Here is a 14,725-nt window from a genome sequence, read left to right as displayed (position 1 = left end):
ACAAGGACTGTGAAAGTGAACCAGCTAAATGGGACTGAGGCATCAGTTCATTATTCACGTCTGTGTGTTTAATATTGGGAGAGAGGGGGAAGGCATACTGGTAAAGTTGGTGTGTTTCCTCAGCTTGCGACCATAGTGATTAGTAAAAAGAGTGGAAGGACACTTTGACTAACAACTGTTCAGAGACTGGGCAGCTATGAAATATGTAGTATTTAATTATGTTTTTTTTCAGTACAACTAATCTTGGAGTTTTCAAAAAAAATTTCAACACAGAAATACAAACAGCAAGGTGTAAAGGCCCTGTATACACGTGTAACTATACAGGTGTTTTCATTTCAGCTTAACAGTGTTTAGAATAGAGTTTCAATCCAGACAGTATGACATCCAACAGTAGAATAAAAAGATGTTGAATCATGGCTCCATTCGGTTTAGAGTGATGATATTAAAACAAAGGCTTCAGCTGTTTTCAGACAGGAACTGTCGATTTTTGGAATCCGAATGAGACTGATGTCCTTTCTCACATGTAGCACTCAACAAGAAATGACTTCAGATATATTCTCACTACTGGAAATGTGCTGCAGTATAAAGTGTGCAGATAGCAGTGAATGCACTTAGGTACTTTGATGCAAGCGCAATCAGATATAAACCCTTATCCTAACGAGGTTTTAGATGAAAGATGGACTAATGTGCAGTGTGACTGAGTTAGATCTTTGTGTTCTCACACCCACCACTGAGGAAAAGGTTCATGGTTGCAATGCATGTGTGACAACTCTCACACTGTGAAACTTACTTTTGAGATTACATTAAAAAACAAACCCACACCATCCTCATTTCAAATTTGCAGACTTTTTTGTTTTCTTAGGTTTTTGTTTATCGGCATTATGAGGTTCCAAGCGACTGAAAAGCACTCCGCTGTCAGATCCTAGTGCTCTTCCTTCAAAAGGACAGTCCATTCCTTGGTACCTCGCCAGGAAGTTCAGACCTGCCCAGCTCCTCTCATGCAGTTGCACCCCAAGTCGTGACAGCAATTTGTTAGAAGTCTCTGGTACAATTGGCTGGAGAAGTGTGCCATATATCCTCAGACACTCAAGAGAGATATGAATGAGGGTGTCTACCCAGCGCTGGTCTTCATTGTTTTTCCTATCCAGTTTCCAGGGTGTGTGGCGCTGGACAAACCCGTTAGTGAGCCTCACACAGGCACTGATGGCCTCCAGAGCTTTGTATATATGCATAGCCTCATAGTGCTTTTCCACCACAGCTGGGAGTTTCTGTATAGCATCCAACATGTGGTAGTCTTCATGCACAGCTCTGCCTCCGTGTGCTCTGGGGAAGGACTGAGGACAGAAAGAGGGGTAGACCTGAGCTGGGTTGAGAGCTGGTGCCGTGCAGCGGTTAAGCAAACCACCCAGAGAGTCTGCGAGCTCTGCGTTGAGCAGCTTGGCAACTTTGTCATCTGTGTAATCACAGTCCGAGTCAGGAACACCCTGACGCAGGAGAAAGTATCTCATACCATCAGCTGTAAACATTTGTGAGCGTTCAAGAGGATCGACCACATTTCCCAAACTTTTAGACATCTTCTTTCCTCCTACTGTCCAGTGGGAGTGCACATGAATCACCTGTGGCAGTGGCAGTCCAGCTCCTAGGAGAAAAGCTGGCCAGTAGATGGCGTGAAATTTTAGGATGTCCTTTCCTATAACATGGCGGGCCACATGCCACCATTGGTTGTGTTTTTCTGGATATCCTGCTACTGTGAGGTAGTTCACCAGAGCATCTAGCCATACGTAGATAGTCTGTTCATCATCTCCGGGGACTGGGATCCCCCACTGAAGACGGCTTCTCTGACGGGACACCGAGAGGTCAGGAAGGTCTTCCTGCAACCACTTAAGTACGGCCTGGTGAAAACGCTCAGGCTGTACAGCCTGAGGATTTCCTCTGAGCCAGTCAAGCAGCTGAGATTGAAACGCAGACAAGCGAAACATATAGTTCTCCTCTTTCATCCACTCCACCTGCAAAACAGTGGCGAGATAATCTGTTTTTGAAACTTTGTTAATGAAGTTAAAATAGCTTCATATAAACACTGAAAAGGGGAAAACGGATAAAAATCTCCATTTCACAATACGTTTGGGAAGCATTTTCAGTGTTTATTTGGCAGGGCAGTAGAGCACAGACAGGAACTACATGCAGTAAATAGTCTGTGGTAAAATCGAACCCATTGTTAGGCTCCACGTACTCAGCAAATGTCACACACTAAAGATTAGAGGCTCAAGTTAGCGTATTTTTCCTAGACTTCTTAAAGCTCCTCAAGAGACAAAAGGAAAAAGTTGTTTGCACGGTTTGATCGAAATTACCTTGTGTCCACTCTCCAGCGACACTTTGATCTCCTTCCCTAATGAGTCCAAAGCATCACCGACTTGAGAGGGCATAAGAAAGCTTTCATCTTGCGTGGAGTACCAGCCTTCGTAACTCCCCTTGTAGATGAGCCCTTTGTTCCACAGCACCGACCAGAAATGCTCCACAGCCTCACGGTGTCTCTGCTCGGTGGTTCTTATGTAGTCTGTGTACGATATGTTGCAGCTACTGAAGAGATGTCTGAACTGCTTGGACACACCCGTGCAGAAGGTCAGGGGATCTTTTCCTGCAGCTTCAGCAGCTTGTTGGATTTTCAAGCCATGTTCATCAGTGCCTGAATGTATGACAAACATAACAAGAGCATCATCAAAAGCCAAAAAGTCAACTGAGCAATAATAATGGTTAAAATTAAAATGCATTCCACTCACAATCATATAAAACAGAAAACGAACTAATTTACTTTTTCAACAGTTTCAAAATGTCAAAATTATAAGGTGATCACAGAAGAGTTTTATGTCAACATCTTAGTCTTTTCTTCTCTGTTATACCATTTTCTCGTTTGCCCTGATCTGTTCAGTGTAAGGCTTAAAATGGTGTATAACAAAGACCTTAATACCTATAGACACCCATTAATTAAAGTAACATGAAAAACGAACACTTAGCGTAAATGGAAGATTTACCTGTTGCAAACTTTGAGTTAAATCCCTGCAGTAGTTTGTACCTGTGTAAGCAGTCTGCTAAGACAGCTGAGTAAAGGTGTCCTAAATGAGGTGAAGCGTTGACATAGAAGATGGGAGTAGTTATATAGTAACTTCTGTCATCTTTGCATAGCTGAGTGCTCAAAGCAGCGCTGCTCCGATGTTCCCAGAGAGGTGGAACCGGTGATAAAAACTGCTTTTGATGGAGTCTGTAAACCGCTCTACATCCTCTGGTAGCAAACAGAAAGGGGAACCTCATAGTTGGATACCAAGCGACGTCCACATGAAGACCAAAACACGATACTGAATCCACGTAGTGTAGAGTGTTAGCGTAAAACCGGCAAATTCAGTTCAATGTAACCCTGGAATCCATGTGTTTCATTGCCTGTGAAGGTTGAGGCTTCTTCCGGTTTCTACGAATAACAATAATTTGTCCAATGAAAACGCTGTATGTTGCGCATTGACTATCAACCACCAATCAGATTACGAGGTGTATTTTCCCCCTATTTCTTTCTTATTTTTCCTTTTTTTCTCTTTAATTTAGTGTTACCGCTGATATTCTAACACATATTAAAAAAAGAAACTATACAAAAAGCAAAATATTTACGGTAAAAAAAAAAAACTACATCGATTTCAGTGGGACGTTTTTTTAAACTTTGAATTTATTGACAAAAAACAGACTAGGAAGTTGACATGTGCACAGGCACATGGTTTCAGTGAGGTAAATACAAAGGATTTGTTTTTTTTTTAATCCACTCATCACAATTAAGTTGTTGAGTTGTTGCATATATTAATACAACAATGTGCTTAATAAAATGCACATTGTTGATGTGATTATTATTGGAGCACAGTTCAAACAAAACTGTGATTGTTCGAATCTTCTTCCAAACCTTGGCAAAGTAGTGACACATCTGAATAACTTGTTCCCCCCTTTCCTCACTCAAACCAGATCCTGGGATACTTGAATTCCTCCAGAAACATGTCCCCACTCCAGAGTGAGCACTCCACCTGTTCTGGCTGAAGACCATGGCCTCAGACTTTGAAGTCACAAAACACATGCAGACTGGTTGGCAAACTCCCATGCACACTCAGTTATCCTCAACAGGATAAATAGATGGTCCAGCGCTCCACCAGCGCAAGAAAACAACATTGCTCTTCCCGAATCTGGGGTTCAACTAATGGACAAACTCTCCTTTCCAGTAACCCCGCTTCCTCTACAGAAGACGTGTCAGTAGGATTAAAGAGGTTCACAAAGTATTCCTTCTACTGCTTGTCTATGCCCTTAGTCGAAGTCAGCAGTAGTGGAGCACTGCTTTCCCCGCCTGATTTCCTGATGATTGGCCAAATTTTCTGGATTTGGTGGATTTACTGTATCCACTGATAGCTTCGTCGAAATACGAATTATTTTGTATTGGTGAATCCAGTGAGCGGTGTCAAACAAATCATTTTTGCTGGCAAAAAGAAACTTCCAATTGTCAATCATTATTACTAACGAGAAGTTAGTATGCCTTGGCTTTGTCAAGTTAAAAGATATTTTAGAACGTTCAGCACCACTTCTGAAAAGATTTAAGTGGTCCTGTGTATATGTTTGACTCTGTATATATACTTTTGTCCCAGTGTGGATTAGAGAAAATCCAAAATAAATCCAAATTTTTATTGCTTTGTAAAGTCAGTGAACATGTGTTCCATACAATTTAATCTACCATGGAAATTTTTCAAAGAAATCATCAAAAATTACCATCACATTCATGCCCATGACAAGTAAACTCCTGACCACAACTGTATATCTACTTAATAATACTGTAAATATTATTAAATATTGATATTGCCTGATGTTATCAACTGTCAGCATTATTTAAGTAATGTATAATATTTTTTTAAGTTTACATATTAAACTTACAAAAATATTTTCCAATTCTCCAGAACCAGAAAATGTAGATTATAAAATTGTAAAAGTTTAGATTTTAAAAAGGTGATGATGGTTGCCTTTACGTGGAATACTAATATACTAATACTAATAGCTAAGATTGATTCATTTAAGCAACTTTCTAAATCTACCTTGCTGAACTTTATAATAGTTACTATTACAAAGGTAGTAGATCCAACCCTTGTGAGCTAATAAAAAATGTGTTTATTTTTAATAAAAATTATATAGTAACAGTGTTAAAAACAGTGTAGGACAAGGCAACAGGGTCGAATAGCTATATTTGCTTTATTTGTAGATAATGTAATGTGGAATGTAATGTACTGTGGAAGTCAGGGATGAACGTAGTTAATAAAAGAATGAAACTGTGAAATTCATTTGTCTTCTTTTGATAATATGGGTAACAGGGACTTGTAATGGTTAGAGTGACATACTTTAGTCAGAAAAGCTTGGACAAATACAAAATATGTCAAAGGGACTGACCTTTGGTCTACCATTGGTGTTAGCACGGGACTTGATCATGTCACTTCTTCTTTATCATGCCACCTCATTGTTTTGTCTCTTCCTTTTTGAGGCTAAATAGGTTTCGGTAACAAGTCTGCACATATTTTGTGGGAACTTGCTGTGGATATATACGTTTTTTTTTTTTAAACTATCCTGATGTTTAGAAAAGGTTTAAAAAAGGTTGAACAATTATAGATATGTTAACGAATTCAAAACAATCAAGTTAATGTAAAACTCATTTAAAATCCTATAGTGTATAAGACATGTCATTATCAGCAAGTAGGGACAAGAGAAAAATGCAATTTGTCTGTGTTTTAAATAATATTTTGGAACCACGTTTTAAACAACTAGGTACATTTTATCTTAGTAGAAGTGTGTTTTACACAACAAACATGTTGTCGTATTTCATACAGAAAATGTCCTGCAACTGTAGACTGACCCTTTACTGTTTTATCAGTATCATATTCTAACACCTTTCTCTGTTATTTCTTCTACGACTTTCTTTCCAGTACTTTGTTGATGTTATTAAGGAAAACAGCCATTATAACTAAATATCACGAAAATAATTTAATCTGTAATCCCGTATGAAAACATGGCGAGCAGCTGTTTGTTTGACCGGTAGCAGATAACCGTTTCCAAGACGATCACAAGGAAGTTGCTTGGTGACGACCAGCCAATCAGCTGCTTCTCCTCCCGCGGTCCGCAATGAATGTGACGAATAGCTTTAATGTGACGACGGAGGTAAAACATTTCACAAAATGTGACGTTAGCCGACCGGCTAAAGCTGAATTGCACTAAAACAAACTACAAGCAAATCAGAGCGGTACGTACTTTCATATTGCTCCGCTTTTACGGTCGTTTTAATGGGTAGTTTCAGTTCGTCGCGGTACGGTCAGCCTGTCATGTGACTTCTTTAAACATGAGCTTTCCGGCGCTCGATGCCTGGAAAGTTTCGTGTTTGAAGTAGGTCGACCATTTTTACACCCGGAACATGTTTAACTGCATTATCCGCTGTTTCAGATGGAGGTGACGCGGTTGGACTTCTACATTGGCCTCTCACTAGCTGTGAGCTCCAGTGTTTTTATCGGCTCAAGTTTCATCTTGAAGAAGAAAGGCCTGCTCCGATTGGCCAGCAAGGGGTCCATGCGAGCAGGTGATACAACAAAACTCAACTGTAGCGAAGTTTATGCGAGCGCGCGAAGAGATTTTTAGAACACGTAGTTGTATCAACAATAACTACAACACGATAAAGTAACCCTTAAAGCTGAATTGTTATTGCAATTGTCATGATGGAAATGATCCAGCTTTCATTATCAACAGTAAGATGGAGGGAGCTTAGTTGTCATGCAGCTGTGTTGCATTCACATACTTTGAGACTCTTACTCGCTTAACTATCACGTAAGACTAAAAATTTAATCATTGCATCGAAGTCTGACATTTTAGAGGGAAAATGACAGAATATTGGACTTTTCTGTGACAATAAACAAGTCAGCTCATCTAAAAAGCACAACTATGAGAAAACGTGGCATATTAATTTGAGAAAAAAATGTAAGAGATTTCCTTGTGACTTCTCCTATGTGATTCTGACACCTAGGTATGCAGAAACCACTGCACTGTAGCACCAAAGCTGCTAGTCACAGTATGCCAGTGGTATTTAACCCTGTTTTACAAGAGTTTACTAAAAGACACACCCATCTGGTACAGTAAAGATTTATCCCTTATTACAAATGAAATTAGATTTATTTATGTATGTTTTTTAAACAAAGAATGGATTTACTTTTTAGGGATTTACTAGTTAATCAGGAGTTAATATGTATAATAAAGCTTCAAGACATAGAGAAGCATTAAATGCTTACATTTAAGAAGCAGTAAATATGTAATATTTTGCTTTTGACAAAATGACTCAAAATGACTCATGGACTATAGTTCTTCCATAAATACATAGGCATTTCTATTAATGTCTTATTACTGTATTATTATTATTATATAAACAACAGTTTAGCTTTTTGATATGGAATTGATTTAAACTACTTTATAAAACCTCGGGCTTTGTAACTGAGAACTTTATATCATGTTTTATGAGTTAATCATAATCCGTAAGGTCCTTGAGATGTTGGCTGTTTTGAACTGCATAAATAAAATCGAGATAAGTTGTGGAAAACTACAGCTATATGTTGTAGTGCAAAAGAAGACAGGTGTACCTGAATAATAAAAATATACTACAGCGGGTATCGGAAGGGCTGTGCACATTCAAGCTACCGCAGTACATTGTGTAACTTATGATTAGTAACATTAACCTGGTTGTTCATAAATGTACCAACAATGATGGTTTTGAGGGCGAAATCTGCAGCTGTTATTGTGAAATCTACTGCAGTTTCTCTTTGTGCAACTAACAGGTCAAGGGGGCCATGCTTACCTGAAAGAATGGCTGTGGTGGGCAGGATTAATTTCAAGTAAGTGAATCTTTGGCAGATTTAATCCTGCCCTGTAAACGGGCAACAAGGTCAGGATTCTTCCTAGAAACACTGTCTTCTTTGTTTTCTTAAAACAAAACAAGGCATTTGTGGGTTGTTGTTTTTTTTTTTTGCTGGTGACGTGGCAGTAAGCACTGCACCCACACCAAATATTCCAAGTACACATTCCTTCAAAGAGCACATTTGCACATGTGGGTTTGGAAGAAAATATTTAACCTAAGCAGCTGCACCAGATATGAATATATCTGCATGCTAATGACGATCTTTGCTGTGTTGCAGTGGGAGCTGGAGAGGCTGCCAACTTTGCCGCATATGCATTTGCACCAGCCACACTTGTGACTCCACTAGGAGCATTGAGTGTACTTGTCAGGTAAACGTTTTAAAGGTTTAATGTATTATGTTGTATACTAGTATTATTAATGAAGGATGCATGTTGGAAATGCATCTGAGATTGAAAATGATCCCCAATAAATACAGTATATTTACTATGGTTTGAAATATCTATATATTTGCTAAAAGCTGTTGCTTTCACTTTTTTCCACTATGAAAGAAATACCCTTCTAAATATGGAACAGTACCATTTGTGCCAATGCTGCCTCTGCTGTGTATGTTTTTCATCTCCAGTGCCGTGCTGTCCTCTTACTTTCTGAACGAGAGGTTGAATGTGCATGGGAAGATTGGTTGTTTGCTTTGCGTCTTGGGCTCCACAGTCATGGTTATCCATGCACCGCAGGAAGAAGAGGTGGCTTCCCTCAGTGCCATGTCTGAGAAGCTCCTGGATCCAGGTATGACCAGACCTGCTTTGCTGTGATCTGATTAACAACACTGTGGAAGCTGAATCCCTGAAAGGAGCTGGATGTTTGATTTTTTTCAGGTTACTAACTCATTCTTGAATGCTCCCGTTAGGTTTCATTGTGTTTGCTGTGTGCGTTGTGGGAAGCAGTCTGATTCTTATCTGTGCTGTGGCTCCGCGTTTTGGACAGAAGAATGTGCTGGTCTACATCCTGATCTGCTCTGTGATTGGCTCGCTCTCTGTGTCTTGTGTCAAGGGCCTGGGCATTGGCATTAAGGAGCTGTTTGCCGGGACAGCGGTGCTGAAGGAACCTTTGTTCTGGGCCTTAATCATCTGCCTGGTAATCTGTGTCAGCCTTCAAATCAACTACCTGAACAAAGCCCTTGACATTTTTAACACATCACTAGTGACTCCCATTTATTACGTCTTCTTCACCACGTCTGTCATGGCCTGCTCGGCCATCCTCTTCAAGGAATGGTTAAGAATGAACATAGATGGAATAGTGGGAACAATCAGTGGGTTCTTGACCATCATTTTGGGAATTTTTCTCCTCCATGCCTTTAAAGACATTACATTTACCTGGGATTCCCTCCCACTTTATCTGAGGAAAGGTCCTCAGGGCTTTCCATGGGGCCAACAGCCATACTTGGCTCTTCCCAGCTATGACTTGCAAGCACAAGACGAGATGAATCTTCCCAGAGAAGGAGCCACAAATGGAGGGTGGGGTATACACCAGAGAGCACCTTAAAGAGGGCCAGTATTGTTATTATCACTACAAAGTCATTCTAAAACTTTAATGCATATCACAGCTTTACAATCTATCTTACAAAAAAGCGAGGAGGATGGGAGAGGAGGCTTTAAAATGAGAGTAATGCTATCAGTACACTGGATTTTATTTAAAATTAGTTGTCCACATCATACTGGTGTGTACATTTGGGGTTTTTTTTTTTGTTTTTTTTTACAACATATTGAGTTAAAAAGTAGCCTTCACAAGCCAGATTGTGCCTTCTGTTACTGAAAACTATAACCAAAGTTTTGCACCTTTAGCTTTCATCATGCTTAAAAATGTGTGAGCTTATTTAAATGCAGTCAGTGTTAAAGTCTTAATTTGCTCTGAGTCGATGATGTCAGTTACTGAATTACCTCAGTATTACACACAAACCACACCAAAGAATGCTGTCTACTTGTATAAATGTCTACCTAATGTGTGCAAGCTGTAACAAATTGCTGCGTTAACTGTGTTTTGGATGTTTGATAATGCCGATTAAAACACATTTACAACATCATGTCACTGCACTCTTCCAAAAGATGGACAATATTGTTTGGTTTTTCTTTTTGTTAAATTTATTTATTGCATATGTTCAGCCTCGGCTGCTGATCATGCCTCTTCTGTCAAGACATCTTTAGTTCCTTTCATTACACCAGCATGTAGTTAAGTCCTCTTGCTGCAAGTAAACCCCCCAGCAGGCCAGCTTAGTGTGTTTTTGCACATTTTGTGAGTTTTCACATTCAGACTCAGTTTTAAAGCTTGAGCTCTGTGACTTGACAAAAACAGAGTTTAGGTTTGTGGCTTTGTTTGTTTTTTTCTCAACACTCAGATGCCAGCAGAAGACAAATTAAAAAAACTACAGGAGTCCATGCTCGATGTTACTTTCAGGCACTTGTATGAAAAGGTAACACTTTAGATTCCTTTTCCCCCCATTGGCTGGACAGTTCTTCAAGGTACTGTACAGACAGCAGGGTCAGAGGTACGGTCCCTCTCAGAGCAGTGCCCGCGTGCCTCGTTAGCGCTCTGAGAGACAGTTTTTAGTCTGACATGGTCTCTGAGAACGACCCCCGGCTCCTCTGAGTCTGTTCCAGTCTGTTTAAGATGAACTGGCTGGTGTCGATGAATCGCTCCACGCAGTTAACAAAGCACGCTTCCGTCCTCGAGTCCAGCTTCGGCCCGGGTTTATCCATACACTTCTCCTGGAAACAGAGACACGATTAAAAGGAAATGTAACGGCAAGATTGGATACAGCGCCAGAGTTCCTGTTACAAAGTACCAACTTTACGTCAGCGCGTGATGTGCCCCAGCTGTGACCTCAGCACGCAGTGCGGCACTCCACGATTCGGACGTGTTGCTCAGACACTCGAAGTCGAAGCCAAAAGTGTTTTTAAACCAGTTATTCAGGAAATTCTTAGGCGGTCCTTCGTGACCTCACACGTCTGCCTTTTGCCCGCTTTGACATGAACATTAAAATACTACATGTCCGTCCACCTCGCTTCACTCCGATACTCCTTATCTAAAGCGCCAGCTATACCAAGCCGGGGTATAGTGAATAGTATAGTGTCTCTAACACTTTATTACTGAATCCCTGCTTTGACATAGCGGTAAGGGTCGCCTAAGAAAAGCGGTGCGACCCGGTGTTTGTAAACGGCTAAAATCAATTTTTAATATAGTTTTCTGTCCACGGCCAGTAAAAACGGAAGCCTAAAATTGTGTATAATATAAGACACACCAGCCATCAGTCAAAAAAACCAGATATATTTATACACATAGCAAATGGCAGAGCTGAGCTGGTAGCGTAACGCTCATCTTACCCAGCAGACCTCCGTCATTTGATGCACCAGCTGCTGAAATCGTTGTTTCTGAGACTCGATTTCGATGAACTGCTGAAGCTGAGGGTCAGCTGTCGCTCCCTGGCTGTCCATACTTGCTTATAAAGAGGTCGTACTAGTAATATTTTGCAAACTGTAAATGCTTAATGGCTTTATTGCTGACCTTCACGTGTGTGTGCACAACGGGAAGTAGTTCAGCCAATCACAGAGCACGTTTGTGTGACAAGCATCGTCATCCTGTACACGTAGACTTTCGTAACAACTGCGGTCAAGTGAGCCCTCACTTACAAAGTCACATTCAGGATGCAATGGTCTCTGTTCCATCAGCCATATTTTATTGGGCCAATTTTGTAACAGATATTGAATGGAAAAAGGTTTGGACTTTACCACAAAGGTTTTTCTTGACAAACAAAATTAAAGAGATTTCCTTTAAGTTGATTCATAGGTTTTACCCTACCAAACAATATTTGTCCAAATTTATGGCTGAAATAAATGTAAATTGTACCTTCTGTCAAGAGCAACCTGAAACAGTTTCTCATCTGTTTTGGTCGTGTAAATTTACGTGTAAATTCTGGAAGGATTTCCACAAGTTTATTACTGACTCTGTTCTCCCTAATCTTCAACTGTACTATAAGGATGTTATCTTTGGCTATTATAATTTTAAAGACAAGGACAATGATGCTTTCTTCTTTATAAATTTGGTTTTATTTTTGGCAAAATTTCATATACACAAAAGCAAAGTCCTCGGCAGAAAGCCTGAACTTCTTGTATTAAAAATGGAACTTGAACAATATATAAGGACAATCTCCTCATCAAAAAACACGAAGGCTCTCAAGACTGTTAACATCTGTAACCGATTGAAACTGCTAACTTGATTTTGGCTCTTGCAAACTTTTGTTTATTTATGTTCCCCTTAATTTATTTTATTTTTTGTACTCACTTTTGTCTCACTGTCTTTGTCACTCTTTCTGTTCCTCATTGTACTACCACAATGTTATCTTTTATGTGATCCCTGTTTTACTTGACTGTATGTCTATAATGTGATAAATAAAGTTTAAAAAAAAAAAAAAAAACAACTTACGAAGTCACAGTCAAGCTAGCCGCTCCGCCAGCCGCACCGAAAATGTGGTTGCACTACTCTTACGTATATTACGGTATAGGTGCCGACTGGCTTAGAAACGAAGTGTTTTCTGTCCTGACACTATTTTACTTCACAATCCACTCCCAGTTTTGGTTTATCTCCACTTTCCCCCCTATGATCCACAGCCCAAATTACCGTATGATTCAGAGAAAATTAACAATAAAATTTGCCCAATTTACTCAACTGTACTCTTAATATTCTCATCTTTGAGCTCAGCTTACAGGAAAACTATAAGAGGTGACACAGATATCTCACTGGATTATGACTCTGGGTGACCCCCACTCTGCACCCTGTGATCCACAGCCAAATATACTGTACGGTTTTTGAGAAAATTGATAGTCAATTTACCCAATTTACTGTACTGTACTTTTAATATTCTCATCTTTGAGCTCAGATTACAGGAAAACTGTAAGAGGTGACGCAGATATTTCACTGGATTCTGACTCTAGGCTGTCGCCACTCTTCACCCTGTGATCCACAGCCAAATATACTGTACGGTTTTTGAGAAAATTCATAGCAAAATCTTCCCATTGTGCTTTACTGTACTCCACATATTAACATCTTTGAGCTCAGATTACAGGAAAACTGTAAGAGGTGACGCAGATATTTCACTGGATTATGACTCTGGGTGACCCCCACTCTGCACACTGTCATCCACAGCCAAATTTACTGTACGGTTTTTGAGAAAATTGATATATTTTTTGGGGGTTTTTTTATTTCAGATGGTCAAAGTAGTAATGGAAGCATTCCCAAATAAACCAGAAATGACATTTTCGACGACAAAAAAAGAGATGGCCCAGGCACGAAGGACATTTGCACAGACAATACTTGAGGCCTCCGGTGTGTAATATCTTCTTCAAATGGATATATTTATTTGTGTCAAACTGATGAACACTAACACACACACACACACACACACACACACACACACACACACACACACACACACACACACACACACACATATATATATATATATATATATATATATATATATATATATATTTGTTTTATGTTATCTACAACAAAGTATTTGACTCTGTGTCTTAAAGATTGTAATTGATTAAAACATAGAATTATTTACTTAATGTGTTTATGAAAGTTCATATGTTTTTGTTTACAGATCCAATGTGATAACCGCTGGTTCCATTCTGAAGGCCTGGACATGACAAATGAACAGCTCAGCAGTGCTCAGAAGACAGAGTGGAAGTGTGTGCTTTGTGTAACCTAATTCCACATGCAGTGAAAGCTACTTGAATAATCTGCTTATAGTTGTTATTGGTGTTTTGAGGAACACATGTGTAAAACACAATGTGTATAACATTCTTGCTTTGTGCACGTACTTCAAGTATTTCCTTTTTGATTTTTTGGGTTGATTTGTGTGATGACAGATAATGAATAACAATATATCTAAACTGTGTAGTAGTAATATGAGAAATCAGTAATCTGAGAAATGTAATTCCTCACCCTGACCGGTTGAGGCAGATGGCCCCGCCCCTCCCTGAGCCTGGTTCTGCCGGTGGTTTCTTCCTGTTAAAAGGGAGTTTTTCCTTCCCACTGTTGCTCATAGGGGCTCATATGATTGTTGGGTTTTTCTCTGTATGTATTATTGTAAGGTTTAACTTATTATGTAAGTGCCTTAAGGTGACTATTGTTGTGATTAAGCACTGAATAAATAATGTCTAAAACTAAAGTTGCTACTTGAGGTGGTGTGTGAATGACATTTTGAAAAATTTAAATTGTGTGTGGAAAGAAATTTCTTGTAGTTAAGCAAATACTTCAATGAACTCATTTTGTTTGGTAATGGAATAGGATTTAATTTTATCAGAAATCCATACAGTAATTGTTGCTGTGGATCACAGGGTGCAGAGTGGGGGTCACCCAGAGTCATAATCCAGTGAGATATCTGTGTCACCTCTTACAGTTTTCCTGTAATCTGAGGTCAAAGATGAGGATATTAAAAGTACAGTAGAGTAAATTGTGCAAAGTTTACTATCAATTTTCTCAAAAACTGTACAGTAATTTTTGATGTGGATCACAGGGTGAAGAGTGGCGACAGCCTAGAGTCATAATCCAGTGAAATATCTGTGTCACCTCTTACAGTTTTCCTGTAATCTGAGGTTAAAGTTGAGAATATATAGAGTATAGTACAGTAAATTGTGTTAAGTTTACTATCAATTTTCTGGAAATCCGTACAGTAATTTTGGCTGTGGATCACAGGGTGAAGAGAGGGGTCACCCA

General features: G+C 39.4%; 3 protein-coding genes across 3 annotated transcripts; 1 reads left to right on the top strand and 2 right to left on the bottom strand.

Moving 5' to 3' along the window:
- Positions 1-174: 174 nt before the first annotated feature.
- On the bottom strand, positions 175-3,474 carry mars2 (methionyl-tRNA synthetase 2, mitochondrial). Its single transcript, XM_080900707.1, has 3 exons — positions 3,030-3,474; positions 2,349-2,683; positions 175-2,006 (listed from the first exon to the last, which is right to left on the bottom strand). The coding sequence occupies exons 1-3, from the start codon at positions 3,304-3,306 to the stop codon at positions 828-830; spliced, it is 1,791 nt and encodes a 596-aa protein (XP_080756833.1). The 5' UTR covers positions 3,307-3,474; the 3' UTR covers positions 175-827.
- A 2,666-nt stretch (positions 3,475-6,140) lies between these two features.
- Positions 6,141-10,095, top strand: LOC308409200 (magnesium transporter NIPA2). The gene is made up of 6 exons (XM_080901781.1): positions 6,141-6,298; positions 6,496-6,628; positions 7,872-7,928; positions 8,229-8,319; positions 8,574-8,734; positions 8,856-10,095. Exons 2-6 carry the CDS (start codon positions 6,496-6,498, stop codon positions 9,488-9,490), a joined length of 1,077 nt encoding a protein of 358 aa, XP_080757907.1. The 5' UTR covers positions 6,141-6,298; the 3' UTR covers positions 9,491-10,095.
- Positions 10,096-10,242: 147 nt separating this feature from the next.
- Positions 10,243-11,550, bottom strand: timm8a (translocase of inner mitochondrial membrane 8 homolog A (yeast)). Its single transcript, XM_080901782.1, has 2 exons — positions 11,326-11,550; positions 10,243-10,710 (listed from the first exon to the last, which is right to left on the bottom strand). Exons 1-2 carry the CDS (start codon positions 11,434-11,436, stop codon positions 10,549-10,551), a joined length of 273 nt encoding a protein of 90 aa, XP_080757908.1. The 5' UTR covers positions 11,437-11,550; the 3' UTR covers positions 10,243-10,548.
- Between the last annotated feature and the right edge of the window lie 3,175 nt (positions 11,551-14,725).

This window comes from Rhamphochromis sp. 'chilingali' (assembly GCF_963969265.1).
Source record: "Rhamphochromis sp. 'chilingali' genome assembly, chromosome: 13".
NCBI classification, from domain to species: domain Eukaryota; kingdom Metazoa; phylum Chordata; class Actinopteri; order Cichliformes; family Cichlidae; genus Rhamphochromis; species Rhamphochromis sp. 'chilingali'.
Note: the sequence above shows the minus strand (reverse complement) of the source record. Positions and strands in the feature narration are given on the sequence as shown.